Source organism: Pseudorca crassidens, chromosome 10 (assembly GCF_039906515.1).
Source record: "Pseudorca crassidens isolate mPseCra1 chromosome 10, mPseCra1.hap1, whole genome shotgun sequence".
Lineage (NCBI taxonomy): Eukaryota > Metazoa > Chordata > Mammalia > Artiodactyla > Delphinidae > Pseudorca > Pseudorca crassidens.
In genome coordinates, this window is record NC_090305.1 from 101,880,669 (window position 1) to 101,903,457 (window position 22,789).

General features: G+C 44.2%; 1 protein-coding gene across 4 annotated transcripts in view; it reads right to left on the reverse strand.

Annotated features, from left to right (window-relative positions):
* VGLL4 (vestigial like family member 4) overlaps positions 1–22,789 on the reverse strand; it is a 153,909-nt gene that overhangs the window by 130,227 nt on the left and 893 nt on the right. For 3 of the 4 annotated variants that reach the window (XM_067755484.1, XM_067755488.1, XM_067755486.1), the window contains exon 2: positions 9,776–9,841. In XM_067755484.1, coding sequence (XP_067611585.1) covers positions 9,776–9,839 — 64 coding nt within the window. In that variant the 5' untranslated portion in view covers positions 9,840–9,841. Of the gene's footprint in view, positions 1–9,775; positions 9,842–22,423; positions 22,587–22,789 lie in introns of those variants that run through there. The other variant, XM_067755485.1, reaches the window with a different exon arrangement.

The following is a 22,789-nucleotide window of genomic DNA, read 5'->3' on the forward strand; positions in this document are numbered from 1 at the left end:
CTAGAAAACACATACTAGATAGATACTTATAGGTTCCATCTTGGCAAAGGAACTACTGTTGGCCTCACATGGAACTTTAAGTATCTAGAAATTTTATATAAAAATCCAGCCTTCATGATGCCTTGAACAATCAGAGCTCCACATTCACATGTAAAAGTAGTCAGCTGGGGCCAGTAGTAACAACTGGCTCTGTAAGGAGGGAAAACAAAAAAGCCAGGATCTGGTGTAAATACTCCCACCAGGGCTGATTTCAAGCTCCCAACGTGACTCGAGGTTGGGAGGAGACTCGCACAACCGGCTCCTGTGAGCCAGCTCTGGCATAGCAGTGGCTGGAGCTGGGTGGGGGCCGCCCCCTGAAAAGGAGGAAGAGTTTCTGTTCTCCAGGGGTCCCTGCACCCTGCAGTCTCACACTTGGCCACTTCAGGCACCTGTCACCAACCCACCCAGCTCCCTCTCTCCCTTCACCCCCAAGGACTCATGACTAAGACAAGGCTGGTGGCGGTCCTCAGCACACTGTGCCCAGACCACACACACAAATCACTGTTCAGGTGTGAATGTTCCATCCTACAGGAGGCAGACTGATGAGCCAGGGTGGGTGAAGACAGCGACTTCAAATGATGGTTTGGAAGACACCCAACAAAGAAGGGTCCTTGTGCTGGGGGTGTCTGGACAAGATACTGATTAGGGAGGGCAAGGATTTTCTCAAGACACAGGGAGGGGAAGAGAGGATGGGGAGGGAGGAACGTGGAGAAAGGTATGTATCCAATGAAGAAAGGTAAGTACTTCAGCCAAAGATTCTTTTCTTTTTTAACATCTTTATTGGAGTATAATTGCTTTACAATGGTGTGTTAGTTTCTGCTCTATAACAAAATGAATCAGCTATATGTATATATATATCCCCATATCTCCTCCCTTTTGCATCTCCCTCCCACCCTCCCTATCCCACCCCTCTAGGTGGTCACAAAGCAACCAGCTGATCTCCCTGTGCTATGCGGCTGCTTCCCACTAGCTATCTATTTTACATTTGGTAGTGTATACATGTCCATGCCACTCTCTCACTTCGTCCCAGCTTACCCTTCCCCCTCCCCGTGTCCTCAAGTCCTTCTCTACATCTGTGTCTTTATTCCTGTCCTGCCCCTAGGTTCTTCATAACCATTTTTTTTTAAGATTCCATATATATGTGTTAGCATTCGGTATTTGTTTTTCTCTTTCTGACTTACTTTACTCTGTATGACAGACTCTAGGTCCATCCACCTCACTACAAATAACTCAGTTTTGTTTCTTTTTATGGCTGAGTAATATTCCATTGTATATATGTGCCACATCTTCTTTATCCATTCATCTGTCGATGGACACTTAAGTTGCTTCCATGTCCTGGCTATTGTAAATAGAGCTGCAATGAACACTGTGGTACATGACTCTTTTTGAATTATGGTTTTCTCAGCGTATATGCCCAGTAGTGGGATTGCTGGGTCACATGGTAGTTCTATTTGTAGTTTTTAAGGAACCTCCATACTGTTCTCCATAGTGGCTGTATCAATTTACATTCCCACCAACAGAGCAAGAGTGTTCCCTTTTCTCCACACCCTCTCCAGTATTTATTGTTTGTAGATTTTTTGATGATGGCCATTCTGACTGGTGTGAGGTGATACCTCATTGTACTTTTGATTTGCATTTCTCTAATGATTAATGATGTTGAGCATCCTTTCATGTGTCTGTTGGCAATCTGTATATCTTCTTTGGAGAAATGTCTATTTAGGTCTTCTGCCCATTTTTGGATTGGGTTGTTTGTTTTCTTGTTGTTGAGCTGCATGAGCTGCTTGTAAATTTTGGAGATTAATCCTTTGTCAGTTGCTTCATTTGCAAATATTTTCTCCCATTCTGAGGGTTGTCTTTTCATCTAGTTTATGGTTACCTTTGCTGTGCAAAAGCTTTTAAATTTCATTAGGTCCCATTTGTTTATTTTTGTTTTTATTTCCATTTCTCTAGGAGATGGGTCAAAAAGGATCTTGCTGTGATTTATGTCATAGAGTGTTCTGCCTATGTTTTCCTCTAAGAGTTTTATAGTGTCTGGCCTTACATTTAGGTCTTTAATCCATTTTGAGTTTATTTTTGTGTATGCTGTTAGGGAGTGTTCTAATTTCATTCGTTTACATGTAGCTGTCCAGTTTTCCCAGCACCACTTATTGAAAAAGCTGTCTTTTCTCCATTGTATATTCTTGCCTCCGTTATCAAAAATAAGGTGACCATATGTGCGTGGGTTTATCAGCCAAGGATTTTTGACTCTGATATTTTTAATTCAACTGCGAATGACATTAAAATAGTTCAAAACATTTTTATGTGTATTAAAGGAAAGCAGGGATATCTAAAGACTGAAAAATATTCATTTAAAGGAAATAATAAACCATCCTCAAGTGTCTAAAGAGCTATTCAGTGGAAGAATCTAGTTCCAACATCCATTATGCTAATTAACAAGCCATTATTTTCACCAGTGAGATCCATTTCTAACATTTAATGTGCTAATTTGATCTGATATAAAACTACAAAAATAGCAGAGACATTTGTAGTAGCCGTCTCTGGGGGGCAGCCCTTCTCATTAGATGCCAGGTGCCCACTCTGGGAAGCAAACGGTGATTAAAGCATCTGGCCACACCTAGAGAGTGTCTTAAATAAGCACCTAATACTCTCCCGCCTTATGTTTTATGAAGCTTTTTAAAGTAAATTGGGCTACTGGGCAATGATCTTTTCAATGCCATTGTTCATGAAAGGTAAATAACTGAACGCAGAAAACAAATCATGAGGGACTCCAACCTTTAGAAAAGGCAGTAAATTCAGCCTCCTTACTTTTAAAATCAGAAGGAGGCTTGGGAACACGAAGCCAGAGAAGAAGACAGCTCCCCAGGACCTGTGCGTTCCTCTCCTGGAGGACTCTGCACTGCCCAGCAACGGCTGACACTCAGTTATTAATTGCTCTCCTGATGATCGTAGCACGTGACGGCGCATCAAGATACTGGGGTGGGTGGGGGAAGCACCTCAAGTTTTTTTTTAAACTTTCATCTTGACTTAGGCATCCAAAGTCTTAATGCTTCATTTTTTCTCTGACACCTCCCACTCAGCCTACTGCAAAGGCTCTTGTTATAAGAATCAAATGAAAATGTTTTGCAAACTATGAAGTATTATCAAGAGGGAATCAGGACTCCTTTGAATTTGTATGTTATTAGTAGTCATAGTGATAATTAGAGTGAGTCATTTTTGCTAGTGTTCAATAAATTAATTCCTTAGAGATGAGCCTTTCACTCCAGCAGTTACTTTATTACCTACAGATGTTGACTAAAGGCTGGTCATATGCACCAAATGGTCCATGCGTGGGATATGAAGCAGAAGAGTGTAGAACCCTTGCCGTGAACAGGTCTGGGGTCTAACACCAACCCACAGAACCTTAGGTCCTCAAGTCCAGCCACTCACCCAATGCCTATTCCCTTCCTCAATGCCTCTGAACAGTCATCATCTCATCTCTGCCTGAGCACTTTGGCAATAAGGGATCTTGTTACCCTGTAAGCAGCCCGTGTCATCAGAGCCGAGATCCTCTCCTTGTGTTCACTGAGGTACTTACAGGAAAAGAAAGCTCAGGGTAAAGGGAAGTTCTGGGGCAGCAGGCAGCTGAGCCACCGGCATGCGTGAGGACAGTCCGGGCAGCCCCTGCGTACGTGCTAACACCCGTCCTCCACATGTGGCTGATGACAGCTACTTCATACCTAGGAAACGCTGTTTCACTGGTTGGGAAACGTTTTCCAAATGGAAACCTCCCTGCTGACTTATTAGTGGAGGGGGCATGGACAGTTTTGTTTGTTTTTAACCTGCAACCATGTCTTCAATGGCCTCCCACCTGAGGACGCACCGAGCAGATGAGTGAGGGCTCAGGCTTCAGAGTTCAAACCTCAGCACTGCCATGACCAGCTAAGCATCCTTAGGCAAATTATTTCAGTGCTGTACATCTCTGTTTCCTTGGTCATAAAATGGGACTAATTATAGTGCCTCCTGAGGAGGGTTGTTGTGAGAACTGAAAGAGAGAACACAGTAACCCTTAAACTGAGGTCCACAGGCAAATGCTGAGGGATCTGGAAGGAGTTTTCACTTGTGCTGTTATTTCACTGAGAATCTTTTTTTTTTTTTTTTTTTAAATCTGACGTAAGTATATCCTGAATCAGACACCTACTATAAATATAACCAAGTGTTGGCACATGATTTTGGTGACTGTGTTTGCATTTTTTTCCTGGTCTAATGAGAAAACTACAGAAACAGACCTAGTATGAGATTGAGGTATTTGCACTAAAAGAAAACCAGTTTATGTCACCATAATGCATGCAATGAAATAGTTTACAAGAGTTTGCACAGATAAAAATGGTGGGGGAAATTGTGTCAAAGGACACATGGCAGTACAGGCACGGTGACGTTAAAAGAATCAAGGCCAGCGCAGCAGGAGTGGCACCATACGCCAGGGGAACAGAATTCAGCTGTAGCAGGTCATCATCTATTGGATTATGGCTAACTTTCAGAGGCTACATTTAAATGATAAGTTCATATTCTGGCTATGCAGCTGTAAAAGAACTGTAAGCATAAAGATTTTATGCCCAGTGTTCTCTTATATATTTTTAAGTAACACTGCAATAAAGATAACCAAACTGTGGTTATGAAACAGAATGTTCTTATACGTAGGAAATACATACTTAAGTATTTAGGAGTAAAGAGGCATGATAGCTTCCATTTACTCTCAAATGTTTCAGTAAAAATAATCCACATATATATGTGTGTATACATGTATACATACACATACACTACATACATATATACATATATACAATATCTCATATATATGATATGATATACATAGCATATATACAGTATCTCTCACTACATACATATATACATATATACTATATATATATATATATAGAGAGAGAGAGAGAGAGAGAGAGAGAGAAGGAAATGGAACAAAATATAAACAACCTGGTTAAAGGATTATGATAGCCAAAGAATTACAGCATCTCATACCTAGAAGATCTAGCCCCTCCTTCTTAAAGATGCAGACCCAGAACTCCCGAAGGAGTATTATCAGACCAGTGACTCAGTAAGTCACATCTGGGGGAAGGGACCCAACATCAGAATCACCTGGGTAGGCGTTTGCAAAATGCTTACAAAAACTCCTTCCTCCTCTCTCCGGGAACCGCTGCCACGGTGAGCCCCTGTCTTGGATACATGGTCTCTCTACAGGTGTTAGGATATAAAGGATAAAAGTCATAAATGCAGTGATCGGAGCCATCAAATTAGGCTGCAAAGGATCCGATCGGTAGGCTCTCCATCAGTGTCTGTTAGGCAGTCTCAATGCAACACGCTTTTGGAAGCAAGAGGGACCTAAGTAGGTTTAACCAAAGGGGAGTGACCATTTTCTTGAGCACTGACTCTAAAAATCAGGAACACAACAGGCTTAGGACAGAGAGGAAGTGCCTCTAACGGGGCAGTCCTGTTTGCTCACAGTGGGTATGCCAAGTCCTTCACTGCTCTTGACCGAGAACAATGTGAGGACGTCACCCCTGTCCAGCCACCAGTGGATTCCAGCTCATCTGAATACCCTGGCTCACGGTACCTTCATGCCCCACGGGTTAGTCAAATCTCCCCAGTACACACATGGAGGAGCCAAAAGCAAGTTCACCCAATGAAAGAGATACATAAACCAAATCATGTTTTTTTCACCTGCAGGTCCCAATTCATTTGTGGATCCTAAAGTCAACTTACCAAGTCATGACCCAACTTTTATTTGGACAAAGTAAAACGCAAAGAAATATAGGCAAATCAAGCTACGCTGTGCAAAGCCAGGGTTAAGAATTGTTTCATGAAGCTTTTGTATCAATTATGTCAATATGAGTACAAAGGTCACAAGGTAGATGCTTTTTTACTCTGGGCCGTGGCCAAAATGTTTGAAAGCCACTGTGTCACGTGCTGAGAGGAAAGGCAAGAGGATAAAAGGGAGGGAGAGGATGGGGAAAAAATCAGAAGCAGCCCCGACTGGTCTGGTCACAGGAAAGCACTGGCTAAAGCACCGTAACCTATACACACAGTGACCTGACTGACGAGGAGGCCGGCAAGAAGTGATGGTGATCTAGGAGGACAGAAGTCCATCTGAGAAGACAGTATGTGAGCGCAACTCATCTTTATGTTATGATGAAGTGTATAGATTTCTTTTCTCCCTTTTTAAGGCAAAACAGAACACAACCTACACACATGAAAATGTTCCACACATCTGAGGCACTGGCCCCCATAATAACTAGAGCTTATGCTCCTAGGAATGCTTTCCCGGGAGAATGATGGTTAATTTGTGCTTCATCAATTACTCAACATTCAGCGACCTTCACCAAACAAGGAGTTAGTGAATTTCTGGGAGCAGATGCAACAGCAACACTGCTTCTTCCCCTACTGCTCCTTCTTCCCCTACTGCTTCTTCTTCCCCTACTGCTGCTTCTTCCCCTACTGCTCTATGTCACTCACGCCGACCTTACCCAGCTTGTTCTGATCATACACATTCATTAGACCAGATCAAAAGTACTACCCCCTCCACCAAAATCCTCAAAACCAAAGCTACGTGTTTCTTAAAACTATTTCAGCCTAAGTAAGGAAGTCAGCAGATACAAGAACTTAGAAGATATAAGAACAAAATTACCGAAAAGAAAACATTCTGTACATATCATGATGAAGTGCAGTATCACGTTAAAGACACACCCAGGTGACGTTATAAACATAGGTGCCTACTGTCCTGTCCACAAATTCTGTTCAATTTTGACTCCTAAAAAAATAGACTTGGAAAAAGGTTAAGGTCTTCCCAGCACCAGTATTAATGATCCCTGAAAGGAGAGATTCCTCAAGCACATGGAAAATTGGCCATCTCATGTTGTATTTTCATTAAGTACCTTCCAGGATTACCCGGGATGCTGATTAAATCAATGTCTCATGAGCAGTGGAATGATTATTTTAAGTAAGTGTATTCCTTCTAGGCCATCCAGATAAGTGGCTATTGTGTTACTACAAAACCACCATTTCACTATTGACTTCAGCTCTGCAGTGTACTATTGAGATATTTCTTTGATTCTTTGCTGGTAGACATAATGAAGCCTTAAGGCTATCAGGTATTAAATACTCAATTCCTAACAGACACTGTTCCCCTCCAGATACTAAAACAATAACATCTTCAAAAATGCCTAAGTTACTGGTTCTCCAGGAGCAAAAGGAAAGACAACCATTTAGGTCACCAACACAAGTTGGAAAACTGATCTCAAGTCGTAGAACATTTTTCTGTTTGTAATAAGACACCCAAATCAGATTACATACACAAGACTTTTTTAAAGTTGAGGAGAACGTGAAGTATAAGAGCAATTTTCAACAAAAGCTAAAATAGAATTAATCTGGGGCACAGAAAGCTGAATCACGCTGAACAAGCACACGTAGGTCTGAAAAATCTACCGAAAGGCTGTGAACTTAATGTTCAACTTCGTCTATAAACTGCCTGAATTTTCACATTCTTACATTGTTATTAGGTAATAGAAAATATGGTGAATCCCTGGTGCTTGGGTTCTACTCTTGTGGGTGGTACACAGAGCACCACAGTAAAACAGTTTCTCAAAAATGTCGCCTCCGTGTTAGTGATTACAGACATCTTTGGGCTTTTTTTTTTTTTTTACTTTTCCTTAAATGTAAAAAATGATCCTGAGATGCTGAAACCATGATAGAGGGATTCCAGAATCATGCCAGCCCATTCCTAAACGAATTGGAGTTCAGAATAAAGTCTACCCTGTGATCACTTTGACCTTACATACGTATATATCCTTCCTCTGTAAAACAGGAATATACTGTGTTCAACGCAGGCGGAAAGTAAGAATTCCTCTCTCCCTTGGCAGTATCGTTCTGCTTCTACGAAAACAGCTCTCTCAAACTGTGGGCTCCACGGAGGCCCTGCGTCTGTGTCACAAGTACGCCCAGTCTCCCCTGACGTACATTTTACAGCCGCAGGGGTCAATGCATAAATCAGTTCATAAGCTCCATGAAGGCAGGACTGCCACTTGCCCCCCAGAAAGGCCCCCTTTTCCATAAGCCTTCAATCACTGCTCACTGAATTGGTAACTATTCAGGACTCCAACCTGAGCAGACTGATCCTGAAGCTGGGCTCCAGGAGAGAACCTGAGAAGGCAGTAGAAAAAGAGAAGAAACTTTTACTCTCTTCACTCAGGACACAAAAAGCTACACTGAGGTCATTACTTATTTTTCATTTATACAAACACCATTTTGTTTTACTGATCCTAACTAAATGTGGGCATTATAAAACAGAAAAATGCAAAATACTGTCTTACATAAAAAACTTCTAAATTGGCTATATTAATGTTTAACGAAATCTGTAACTAGCTACTCAAGTCAGTAACGCTTATTGCAATCTTAGAGGCATAAAGGAGTTTCTTGTTGTTTCAATAAAAGCCTACAACCTGAGCTGCCTCTCCGGAGCTCAATGTCCCTGGGAATGACACTTAACATCCCTGAGCTTCAGTTTCCTTAGGAAAGGATAATTATACCTCCCAACAATCAAAAGCTAAATAAATGTAAATTACAAAAGAGGCTGGGGGAAAAAAAAAAACTTCAATGGCTATTTCATTCAGTCACTCGTCTAAAGATGATCTTGTGTGAGTGGTGGTAGTGGGGGAAGGGAGGAAGCCGCAGGCACAGGGATAACATGAAGGACTGGAGAAAGTCCTATCAGAGGGCCAACAAGGTGCCTAGAGAGAACAGGGCACGGCAGTCGCCCCAGGAGTTGACAGTTAAGATAAGTACTATACACATAAAGTCCAGTTAATCTTCACATATGTTTTGTAAGTAGCTACTATTATTTCGGGGTTACTAATGAGGAAACTGAGCCTTAGACAAATAGAAGTCCTACCAGCTAATAGAAAGGCAGACCTTACATCTTAAGCAACAGGCACTTCAGCTGCCAACTTATTAAGAACTGAACTTGAAAGTTGCTCACCTTCAAGAACTTACCATGTATAAAAGCTCAATCTCACCACATCTTCTGTCAGTAGCATTTTAGTGCTTACAAAAGAACACAACCTTGCTTCCACAGAAAACAGTCACATTCTTGCAAATATCAACTGTGAACAGTAACACTTAAAAACAAATATACCTTAGGACGAGCAGGAAAATCACTTTCACACAATGGCAAACGGCCTTCCAATGTCGGTGTTCTCTCTTCTTGTGCCCCTTCTCCACCACATTAGCGGCGCTCTCCCCCCAGTATTTGTTCTCTTTTAACTATGCAAATAGAACTTCCACGACTATTTCCCATTATATGCACACTTCCAATGACACGAATGATCTTAGATGACTCTTCGCATCTCTAGTTCTCTGTTGCTCAATTAGTCTATCAACAAACACCTATTTATCTAAACTTCTAGAGACATGTAAGGAGTATCTCCACTCCAGATCCCACTAGAGTAAGCTGCGGAGGAAAAGAACTTCCTGAGTTAACAGCTCAAGCCCTAGCATCCAAAGATAACAGAAGACTTACATGTTCTGGCACTCGAAAACAAAAATAAGGATGCCAAGCTGTTATCTCTGAAGAAAACAACCAAAATTAACAGCATACAGCCACAAAACCATGTGGGAAAACACGTGATTTTATCATACTCCAGGAGACAAGGAGGTATAGGTGAAAAACACGTAAAATGCATTCCTGACTTACGTTTTTCATCATCAGCATGTACCAGGGATGCTGCCCTTGACAAGACATCCAATGGCGTCTCCATTCCTGGTTGGAGCCCAGAAGGAAAAAAAGAGAGAAAAAAAGAATTTAAATGGAATTCCAAAGACTTTTTATAGAATTTTGGCAGTTAACCATTAGAATGATGCCTCCACCAAATGCAAATCACAGTGCTGAAGCATTATACTTGTACTGAGTCTTCCCAGCCTGTGACGAGATCCAGTGGACCTGGTTCAGGAACAGATAGAGAAAGGGGTTAAATTCCATGCTGCCTACTCAGCCAATCCTTGCCAACTCCAGGAAGCAGCTCAAGTCAGAACTAAAAGAAGGGATGTTGTGAATATTCCTGCCCGTGTTATTCGTGCTTATAAATGTTTATGTGCGTACGTAACAACATGCCTGTCCAGACATACCCAGGAGAAAACAGTTCTCGGAACAAAGGCTACTCTATGAACACAGCATTATACCAGTCTGAGATCGTGGTGGTAGTCGTCGTTGTTGCTGGTTTATTAGTTTTAACAAAAATTACTAAGATTGAACCATTCTGTCCTTTTGCCTCCTTGGTTGAGACTCTGCAAAACTGTGTATCTTAAAATAGGCAATGTACTCATGAAACGTGTGTGAATTCCACTGGTGAGTTAAATGGTATTTTAAGTCCAATAGGAATTGTTATTTCTAAATGTCATGTTTTAAAGCTATCACCACCACCTAACACCAACGTTTTTTTTTTTATAAAACCTGGATTTTTATTTTTAACTCTGTTTTCTTAAATTACAGCACACCTATAAAAGCAAACACTGAAAAAGAGTTAAAGATGGTGAAAAACCTAGAGAATCAGGCTACTTTTACCCAGTTTTCCTTTTTTGGATTATTTAAATATATACACGCACACATGCATGCACGCACACACAGTTATTAGGAAAAGAGACACACCCTATCAGTTCAACAACTGAGAGAAAATACTTTAAGTGCACCCTTTAGAGATGCTCAGCATTTTCTCAGCATTCTTCAGCCTTTACTGAGTCCCTACTATGCATGTGCCAGTTACAAGACACAGCAGACCAGCTTTGCTTTACAATATTCATACCTCAGGCCTCCAAAGAAACATCAGCTCTTGATCTTGCAATGTGATTTCATTCAACAAACGTTATCTACTATGTACTAAGGCAGGAAAAATAAACAGAGCCCAACAGTTGCCTTCAAAGAGCTTTCAATTTATACAGTAGACATGCCTGCAAGAAATCTAGTTTAAGGCAGTGTTTTCCCCAAGTGTTGCACTGGATGTTCATATTTTGTAAGAAAAAAATTTTTCTATGATAAATAAGTTGGGAAAACACTGGAATAAACCAAATTAAGCAGTTTCTTTCTTTTTTTTTTTTTTTGCGGTACGCAGGCCACTCACTGCTGTGGCCTCTCCCATTGCGGAGCACAGGCTCCGGACGCGCAGGCTCAGAGGCCATGGCTCACGGGCACAGCCACTCTGCAGCATGTGGGATCCTCCCGGACCGGGGCACGAACCCACGTCCCCTGCATCGACAGGCGGACTCTCAACCACTGCGTCACCAGGGAAGCCCCTAAGCAGTTTCTTTTCCTTCCTGTGCTTTTGATAGGCTGCTGTGCCTTCTGCAGGGGCAGAGGCAGTAGGGAGGGCAGCTCTATATACTTGAAGTCTCTCAAACTTCATTGGCCTTTCTTTTAACCTGAAACACCTCCTAGGGGACACGTGGAAATCATGGATTCAGGCAAAATGTGCTAAGTGCCAAAACAGTGCTATAAACAAAATCCTATAGAAATATCAATGAATTCCGAAAGGCTTTGTGGAGAAAACAGAAGATGAGCTGAGCCTCTGAAAAATAAATCTAAAAGCACAGAAGGGAAGAACAGAAGCAGAACCCATTCAAGAACAAGCTGCCCAAATCAGCCAGAAGACAAGTAACGTGGGGACTGGAAGTGACGAGGATGGAAACTTGCACCGGCGCCACAGCACGGGAGGACCGAGGGCCTGAACGGGACTTGGGCTGGATTTTGTCCGCATTAAGGAGCCACTGAAATCTCTGAGCCGAGCAATAACTTGGCCCTTGACATGTTCCAGGGAAGTTATCCTGGTAGTGCCCTGTAGTCGCAGCCTACACAATAGGAAGCCAAAGGCAGGGGACAGTCTGAAAGACACAGGGATACAGCGGGCAGGAAGTAATGAGGGGCGTGTGTTGGAGGCAGGGGGATAAGAGAAAACACAGACAGCAGTGATGGAGCCTGGGAGGTCTCAAGGTGTCAGAGGAGAGTCCAAGAGGACTCTGAGTGACAGGGAGGACAGTGAGGTTGTAAAGCAAACAGTAAATTTCTTCTTTTTCAGAGACAAGAAGGAGGTGAGTAAAATCAGAGGCATATGATAGAAAAATAAATGACATTCACAATCCTTGTCTTCCTTGTAAGATAGAAAAGATCACCTCCTGAGAGTAAGGATTTGGAAACTTGTTCAAAGGCAAAGAAACAAAAGTTTGGGACAGACTGACAGGAAAAGGTTTGCTGAACTCACAAGAACTCAGTTACATTCTCGTCACACAAGCCAGTTTCCTATTCAGGCAAGATTTGAGTTTAAAGTCTTTTTTTTGGGCTGCATTGGGTCTTCATTACTGCGCGCGGGCTTTCTCTAGTTGTGGCAAGCCGGGGCTACTCTCCGATGCGGTGCGCGGGCTTCTCACTGCGGTGGCTTCTCTTGTGTGGAGCACGGGCTCTAGGCGTGCGAGCTTCAGTAGTTAACAGCACGCGGGCCCTAGAGAACATGGGCTTCACTAGTTGCGGCACATGGGCTCAGTAGTTGCAGCACATGGGCTCAGTAGTTGCAGCTCGCAGGCTCTCGAACACAGGCTCAGTAGTTGTGGCGCACGGGCTTACTTGCTCTGTGCCATGTGGGATCTTCCCAGACCAGGGCTTGAACCCGTGTCCGCTGCATTGGCAGGCAGATTCTTAACCACTGTGCCACCAGGGAAGTCCCTGACTTTAAAGTCTTTTATTTTAAGTAAATGCCGATAAGCATTCTACTCTGTAAAGCAGTATTTAGACTCACAATTGCTTAAATTAATTGCCTCATTAAGTTGAAGGACAATGCTCTCAAAATTCTAAACCCCAAAAGATACATGTTAACATGTGCCTCTTACGCAAACTATGTGCATAGAAGCAAAATATCAAAGCATAAAAATACCAAATGACACAAAAGTAGACCCAGAATTCTAGCACGTGGAAGATTATTTAAGTTCATTCACTCCAAGCTACTTAGGTTCAAAGTAGGTAGATAAGAGATTAGGTGTTTAAGGTTCATCTACGAGGCACCTGCCATCTGCTGCAACCTTATTAATGTGACCAATTTTTATTACACAATTACTGAGTTCAGCAAAGTATCCGGGAGAGGTCACAGAGAAATAGAAGATATGATCCCTGCTTTTAAGGAATTACGACCTTGTTCACGAACCTAAAGTATATGGAATGGGATAACAACAGACAAATTTAAGAGCATAATAAAAGACAAAATATAATTTAACACTGAAACGTGTAGTGTGTTATAAAAGAGAGATCAGTGTCAGCTCAAGCGTTTACCTCATGAACATGCATTTTTTTCTCAGTTTGGGGTGTGTGTGTGTGTGTGTGTGTGTGTGTGTTTTAAAAAGCCACTTCAGGGCTTCCCTGGTGGCGCAGTGGTTGAGAGTCTGCCTGCTAATGCAGGGGACACGGGTTCGAGCCCTGGTCTGGGAGGATCCCACATGCCGCGGAGCAACTAGGCACGTGAGCCATGGCCGCCGAGCCTGCGCTCCACAACAACAGAGGCTGCAATAGTGAGAGGCCCGCGCACGGCGATGAAGAGTGGCCCCCGCTTGCCACAACTAGAGAAAGCCCACACACAGAAACAAAGACCCAACACAGCAAAAATAAATAAATTAAAAAAAAAAAAAAGCCACTTCTAAGGTCTCCTTCCCATTCCTCTCCCCTGGGCAGCCTCTACTCTCTGACCTCTCCTCCTCACCTGGACCACACGGTCTGAATATTTCCTGGGTCCAAGTACCCTGTCTGATGCTTACATGTACAGTCCTGTTGGATCCACAGCCTGAGGGAAGGCACAGCCACAGGTATGAGAGCCCGGGAGGGAGACTCAGCCCCGCCCAGGCAGGATTGAGGACCCCTGCTGAGGAGCGGGGAGCACAATGTGGGTGAACTCGGGAGACAGCGCAAGGCTGGCCAGGCTGGTGTCCACTTACTGGAGTAGGCAACGGGCAGTGGTGAGTCCCTGAGCAGGCTGGGGAGGTGATGTCAAGGATGTTTTAGTTTAGCAGGTGTGGGGAGGACGGTTTGACCTGCAGGGATGAAGTGAGGAGTCACGCGGATCAGCTAGGAGGCTTCTGTAGGAACCAGGTGTGAGATAAGGACCACGAGAGCGGGTACAGTGATACAGGTGGGAGAGGAGGGCCAGGGACCAGGCACTACTTAGCCACAAAAGGCCTAAGCAAATAAAGGTGGAAGATAACAGTAAAAAAGAAAAAAAAACACTTCTGACTTTTACATCTTGTACAATATCCACAGTCCAAGAAACCCAATAAAACATGTGAGACATGTGAGTAACATGGGGGAGAAAACTACAGTCACAGTGTTTGATGGAGGGTCACAGTCTGCTGAGAGGGGAATGAGCATCACGGTGGTTTAGGAGGGGGGTCTCTGGACACTAACCGTGTGAGCTTGAATAAGCACAGCGACTTCCTACCTCTGTGACCTGGGAACTGACTTTATGTCTGTGTGTCTGCTTCCTCATCTGTAAAATGGGGATGTTGATATTACCTCCCTCATAGGGTGTCAGAAGTGAATGCACTTTACACGTATTAAAATAATTATGTGTCAAAACAAAGGCAAACATATTAAATAAATTGCAAATGATGGTAAACATACTAGAAAAAGGGCACTGGCCAGTACTTGAGACAGAGAAGATTCCTCTGAGATGAGAGACCTAAAGGATAAGGGGAACTGGGCTTGTAAAGGGGAAGGTGGGGGAGAGACCAAGCTGGCCCTGTGAACGTGGGGCGCTCCCACGACCACAGCGAGAGGACAGGGCAAGGCAGGGAAGTGGGCATGGGCCGGATCATGCGTTCTCTGCAGGGTGTGACAAAGCTGAGATCTTATTCTTTAGTCAGTGAAAAGTCCTTGAATGGTCTGAGTGGTTTTAAACAGGGGAGCGACATGTCTGGTTTATTTTATATCCTTTATGAACCATAAATCATCTATGAGCTTTTGCAAAAGATTACACAGCATCTGGAAAATAAATCTAAGTACAAGCCAGTGATGAGTTCCCACTGGCGTGATAGTTTTTACAATATCGTGATCACCGAAAACATAATCACTTAAAACACTGACACCTGGAACATAGTAACCCCGTAAAAGGGAGAGGAATGTGCTTCTGGAAAAAGACATCAAGTCCGTCTGTAAGGGTTCTACTGCACTGCCACCCGTTTCTGGTCTATCCATTCGTCTTTTTTTCGTGGTTGCTGTCAATTATGAATATAACTCATGGTGAAGAGAACACATATTTTGCTTTTTGGGTTTTTTTTTTTTCCAGGCAATGGTCGGTATTTTCTCTGCCAGCCCATACAGCCCATATTCCTTTACTGAAGCTCCCTTACCCCCAATAATACATCCTTCCAAATAGCTTAAGATTGAGAATTAGGGAATAATAGGTATCAATGATAAAGCTACTACATTCTAGGGATACTGGGTGCTAATGAAAAGCTCAGCTCTAAATTTGCACACCATTATTCTGGGCTTCCACAAAGGACCATCTTTTTTTTTTTTTCTTTTTGGATCAACAAGAGGACATGAACTCCTATCTTGGGAATAGAATTATGGGGTGTATTAGTTTTGTTTTGTTTTTTCAGGCAAGGGAACAGAAGTTCAAGATATGTCATAGAAGTGTTCCAAGGGAACAGAATTTCAAGGTACGTCATAGAAGTGTTCCAAGGTGAAAACTACAGCACCAAGCTTGGCTCACTGCACAGCTCCTCCAGTAACACTGGCCCAACTACCGTGTAATTTAGGAAAGAGTGAGAGTCTTGGCCAGAGGTAGAAACCAGTGGAGGCTGGGAGAGGCCCATTCAAACCTCCTGATGTCCCTGCCACACTGTCACTTGACCAAAAACCTGAAATAGGAAGATATCACTATCCTGGGATCCTGACGGCACGTCCAACTCCCAGATGCACACTCTTCAGTATCCCTAATTCCTGCTGGCCCTGTCCCATCACTCTATCAGGACCACTTCCTGAGCTAATCTAACTTGGCCTCAGCTAAGAAACATAACTGTAGGACAAGCCTACAGTATGAAGTATCTCACTATGGCGGGGGGGTGTGGCCTTTGGGGCCATCAAGAACTCAGAGGCTTTCACTGGGTATCTCCTATGTCTGGCAAACACTACATAGAGACTTTTCAGAAAAGAAAACGTGAACCCCCTGCCCTGAGCAACTTACACCAAATGCAGATCACTCTGTGGTCGATGTGGCTAGCTGTGGGTCTCAATGAGCTTAACTGAAATGAAATTTCATACCGAATCGTCACCAGATTCTGGTGGCCACGTGCAAGCATAGCTTCAGGCACATCAGGTAGACGTGAATTAACCTCCTGGCTGTTTCTTCGCCACAGCGTGTCCAACTGAGGCCCCACTAACTCCTGGCAACACACACATACTGTCTCTGTTAACATCCATACAATTCTCAGGTCACCCCTCTGTTCTTCATGCTCAAAACCTCTCTCATTGGTGTAACCCTTTTTTCTGCTCGCACTTTACCATCTGTTAAATCAGCAGAGCCGGGACTTTAGCCTCAGAACACCTAAGTCTGAGCCCTATTTTAATACGTTGAACTCATTCAATCCATCATCACGGAAAGCCGATGATGTTCTAGACTTTGCTCTAAATGCCTAACACCAATTGTGGGGCCCATTTAACCTCTCTGGGCCCAAGTTCGCGCACCTAAAGAAAATGGTCACAACGTTGCCTACTTCACATGGTCACAAGCTTGGCACTGTGGATTAAATGATACAACGTCACTGAAAATGCGCAATCAACACAAGTGAGAAATACATTCACATTATGCCACCTTACCGCCTTGCAGCCTATACTTTTAATAACACACTCACATACACTGGCTTACTGATCCTCACAGATAGGATTACTATATTTTTCTACAGATGAAAAACCAAGGTGCCAAGAATATAAGTGACTTCCTGAAGAAGCTAACTCTAGAATCCAAGTCTCCTGACTCACCATCCAACGCGATTTTAACTATTTTCAGCTGATTTTCATAAAGACCTTTTGGAGAAAAGCAATTTTTTAGCTTATCTAAAAAAAAAAAAAAAAACCAAAATAAAGAATACCTTCCAGCTAGACTTCTAGTCCTGTGCTCTTTCCCCTATACCTTGAGATATATATGAAGCAATAATCTGATAATTTCTAAAGAAAGCAAAGGAAGACAAGCCCTCCTCTCCTAGGAACGTAAAAACCAGGACATGTTTCACTTGCTTTGAAAAGAAAGCGGCACAGAGTCACATGAACAGTAACCAAGGCAGGTAAGAAGATTCTCACACCAAGTCCGTTGGTGAGACTGGGACAGACAATGCTGGCAGCAATGCCACAGGATCCCTGGGGCCCCCGGCCACACAGGAATTAACATAAGCCCTGAGGACTTCAAGCTCCAAGAGCAGGTTCAGTATTCAGGAAGGATGGTTCCTACTGAGTCATGTTCGAGACAACCTGCTATTAAACTCCAGCGGATAACTCTCAAGGCTCAATGAATGATATGTGAAAACTTTCACCGCGTTGTTTGTATTTCTCACAACCTGAAATTGTATGTCACACTCTTAAACAGAAACCAGTCCTTATTCAAAATATTCCTTCAACCGCATGGACCCTTTGCCTGTCTAGCTTTCCTTATCGAGGCATGTGCCAGACATGAATTATGGACCTGTCTTGCCGTAATTTGAAACATCTTACCAGATACAAGGTCAGAAGGACTTGCCTGACTTCCCCTTATATCCAATTCCTTATTTCTACACATAATCATTTCTGAAAATTCATTTGAAGGCCAAATGTCTGAAATCTGAACAACATATCTACATGTTCTATGCTTATTTCCAGAGAATTAAAAATATATCTGTGGGGCCTTCCCTGGTGGCACAGTGGTTGAGAATCCACCTGCCAATGCAGGGGACACGGGTTCGAGCCCTGGTCTGGGAAGATCCCACATGCTGCGGAGCAACTGGGCCCGTGAGCCACAACTACTGAGCCTGCGCGTCTGGAGCCTGTTCTCCACAACAAGAGAGGCCGGGACAGTGAGAGGTCCGCGCACCGCGATGAAGAGTGGCCCCCACTCACTGCAACTAGAGAAAGCCCTCGCACAGAAACGAAGACCCAACACAGCCAAAAAGTAAATTAATTAATTTAAAAATATATATATATATATATATCTGTGTAAAACCCCTTGTTAGGCTTCTTTCAGGTGCTTGTCAACCTCAAGCCTAAGTCCCAGGATGAGAGCCAGCTCTGTTGGCAATTCCTCCCCCACCCTCCCAGCCCTGTCCTAGAAAACTAAAGAATTCACTAAGTTAGTACAGGGTGTGTACCCTTTCCGTAAGGGTTTAACGCCCTTCCCCCTCCCATGAAACCTCAATAGGGCAGGTCTATAGGCTAGGCAGCCATCCATCTCCCCGCCTCCCCCCCAGGGACACGTCAGGTATCAGGAACAAGGTAACCTCAGGTGTCTGCCATCAACTTAGCTCCGTCTCCTGCTCATCTCCACCTCCCATCACATCAACACAGAGTCAGCTGGGCTGAAAAACGGGTACCAGTCTGGATGGCAATCCTTGCACAAATGCTCAACTCAGCCACCTTAGGTTTTCTGATGCTAAAATGGCCCAAGGCTCCATGGGCCTCCTAGGCACCCCCCTCCCCGAGGTGGGGACTGTAGGGATGTGATATTTAGTCATCCTGATGACCCGGGCAACAGAAGCTGCCCAGCGGTGCTACCACACAGTAAGTAAAATCCTTAATTACCATAACACAGCTCAGCATCAGTGTCAGCTGTGCAAACACATGGACAGTACGAAAGCAATCGTGTGCCTGTCAGGGTCACCTGTATGGACTTAAAGCTGCAAAACCAAACTCAGGTTATAGCGTATTTCATGTCCTTTATGTGAGGCTGCCCAACGCTGGTGTAAAATTCTTACTGCTGGCTGAAGTTCATCCGTCTCCCTAAAGTGCCCCCTGGAAAGTGCCTGTATGCGGGCCCACAATGACACCACCACTCTGTCCAAAGAGGAAAAATAAAATTCAAATCTGGACTTTTTGAGCAGACTACCGATTGCCACGATTTTTCAACACGGTTGTCAAAACAAACAACGAACTATCCTTTTCTTTCTCATATTTAGGCTATTGGGAACCTGTCTCTTCATTTTCAATACCTCGGCCTTCTACAGCACCTCACAGGAAATAAAAGAAACCCTTTGGCCTTTCTAGTTCACTCTGGATACGCTTGTTCTTGCCATTTATCTTATTTGGATACTTAGAATCTCCTCTTCAGAAGTACTGAGGTGCCAGGTCCTCTTGGGGACCTGTTACACCCAAGAATGACAGACATGGACCTGCATCACAGCCTAAGTTGGCCAACTTCCCATAATACCCAGGTCGAGCTCCCCACTGTACCAAAAGCTCAACTCCCAGCCTATGAGTAGCCTAGAAAAGTCTTCTAACCCATGACACGTTGCATCACTAGGAAGCTCTTTCATTATCGGCATCATCAAATACGGTAAATTCTTATCATTTGCAGTCATTATGTTCTATAAAGCCTCTGAGACCTCTGAATTAGTGAGTACTGAACCATGTGCCCCGGAAGAAACTGCTCCAAGTACTGATTTGGGGATACAAATAAACTTCAGTGAGGAGACAAATTCACAAATACAGGAATCCACGAACAGTGAGGATTGACGAATCTGGTTATAAGACCTGAGGCCTGAGATACTGAAAGCACATTCTACAAGGGTTTCTTCTTTTGTAAAAGAGCTACTACGGTGTAGCCCAGGTAGAAAGAATTTTTCTGATTTCAGCACTTCATGCATACACTCCTTCCTTCCTTACCTTGGCAGTTTATACTATCAAGATTTGGCAGTCTGATTTCTAACTTGTCGGGTTTTTTGTTTGTTGTTTTAATGTGGACAGATCCTAAATGACTATTGATATTATCAATAGACTGATTGATATTATCCCCTTTCTCTTCTCTTAAGCTCCCACATATAGACTTGATTAACTTCAGAGAGGCTCCCTAAAAGAATCAAAAACAAGCCTCAATCAACATACCCTGCAGAAACTTCTTAACCAAAAAAAAAAAAAAAAAACCTCTCTTTCACCAGGTTCCCGTAACTGCGACAGCTTGTCTAACACAAGCAATGAAGAGACTTGATATGTTAAAATTGCCACATAGTGTCATCATTTTAGTTATATTAGAATTTTCCCAATGTATTTGACTCTTACCTCCTAAACTTATGACAACTCATTCTTTTATTAAGTCATACTCAAGGTTGCAAAGCAACTTTTATTATGGCTATATGACTTATTATTTTATTAAGGCAAACTAAAAGTTGCACAACAAAACTATCCAGGAGAGATACCTGGAAGAAACACAAAGTAAAATCTTCCTTTGGATTTGTTTGGGCAACCACCAGAGGTTGATGACAAGGCTGACTCCCTAAGGAGTTAAAAGGAATTTCACAGGGCAGAACTCTTGTCAAATAAACCATTTGAAAGGGAAAGTTTTCATTTCATAATTGTCGTTTTGTAAGAAGTGTTGAAACCTTAAGGTAAAGTCATAGTTCTAAATCGGGTGGGAGAAGTGGTGACAACTGTGTTTTATGAAGCTCTTTCAAGTCTTCAAAGACTTTTATAAATAACATGACACAAAATACTTTTCAAAGCACACTATTCCCTGTAATTAACTCTGTGATGTATCAGAACAGATTTTATCACCCTCTTACAGAGGAAAATAAAGCACAAATGTTAACTAGAAGTAACTTTTTCTGGTCACAAACTTAGTAGGTGACAGGGATAGGACTTGAACTCAAGTCTCCAGAAATAAGCCAGAGCTGTTTTTACTACAACATCCACAGTTTTGGAATGTAGTTCATGGTTATTTATAGCGGAATTATCGTCTTAATTGTATTGTGTTTTGGTCAACATAAAATTTAGTTTGCATTCCCTTCCAAATGGAAAGCAAAGGCAGGCTGCCCAGAAGTGTGAAAAAACCGTGGTGGGGAGGAAATTAGCCTGGGATTAAAATGTTGCCAAAGTCAAACAACAAATTGAGGGGTTTACCTCATTTCTACCAGGACGGAGATGACTTTTCAGGCAGATACATCAGGAAACACACGGAAAACAAACACACACACACACACAACTGTGTTGAGTACAAGACAACAAACTTCTGAGTATTCCTAAACCCATTATTTAAATGAGAGCACTGAGATTTAGAGACAGATGATAAAAAACTTGTTCCACGATCGCGCCCCCAGTACAGCCTTGAGGCGCTGACCCCTAAGCGCTCTTTAAAGACCCACACTACTCCCCTCACGCTCATGCGCAGACTTAATCAGCTGCAAGCAGGAAACAATGAACACTGCAAGTCTGTGGACTGGGAGGCTACTGCAAAGAGTTAAAAGTTTGGTATGCTAAAATGGAACGCAAAACTGACCTCCAAATACTAATAGGAATTAACATTTGTTGCCTTTGTCTTCGAAAGTTCAGAGGAAACAAATGAGAGCCTTCATTTTCGTCAAGATAGGCTTGGGTTTGTAAAAAAAGATACTCAAACTCTACAGGAGACAGTACCTTCCAAATAGAGGGGGCAACCAGCCGCTGGTAAAAACTAGAAGAGCCGCCTCCAACCCGCCCCCCAGGCTGCTGGTTCTTATTAACCGCAGAGAAGGAAATAACGACTAGCAAACACACAGCACCAATGATCAAAGTGAAACCGATTTTTTTAAGTCAGCTGGCTTGAACAGACGAACACATGCCAACTAAAGCGCATAAAGACCAGCGGCCCCAACAGTGCTGTCATCCTAACCTAAGAGATTTAAAGGTCTAGGGAGATGAATAAAAGGAGACTTGAAGCAAAACAAAAAAGGAAAAGACCTTTGCTTTGCGGCGAGGCCTGCACTCGCTCACTGCAGGAAGAGTGTGCCGTTTTGTTTTGGAAAGGGGGCAGGAAGTATACAGAGAGGAAAGAGCCGATCCCAGCTGCCCATCCTCAGCCATGTCCCGCGGTCCCGCACCACAGCCGTCCTTTGCCGCTGGCCAAGGCCAAGGGGCTACAGGGCGCGGGCACCCCCCGGCCGGCCCCTCGCCGCCGACTCCCAGGACAGCTTCCACTCCAGACGCTAGACCTCTCCCTCTGAGTGTCCTGGCGCTTCCGTTCCCACCAGGAGCCTCAAGTTGCCCCGCAAGAACAAGCCGCCTCGTCCGTCCTTCCAGGAGGACGCCCGCGTCCCGCTCCGAACCAGTCCACCCCTGAGCTCCCCGCAAGCCAGCCCTCGCCCTGCCCCCTTCTCCCGCACTCACCGCCGGGCGGCTCTGGGATCGCCCGCCTCGGGCCGGCCGGGCCCCGCTGGGGGCAGGGGCGGGACCACGGGGCGCGCGGGACCGGGCGCACTCCGGGGGCGCGCCGACGCGCAGGCGCCCTCGCGCCCGCACCGACCCCAGCCGCTCCGCACACCCACACGCACACACGGGCGGCGCGCGCCGAGCCGGCTCCGCGGCGGACGCGAGCGCGTGAGCGCGAGGAATCCCTGGAATGAGGCGCCGCCCGCCCTCTCCCGGGCTCTGCCGGGCTCCGCCGGGCCACGCCCCCGGGCCCGCCCCTCCAGCCCAGCAGGTGGGGGCCGGGCCCAGGTGAGACGGCGGGGAGGCGGGGGCAGGGCCTCGCGC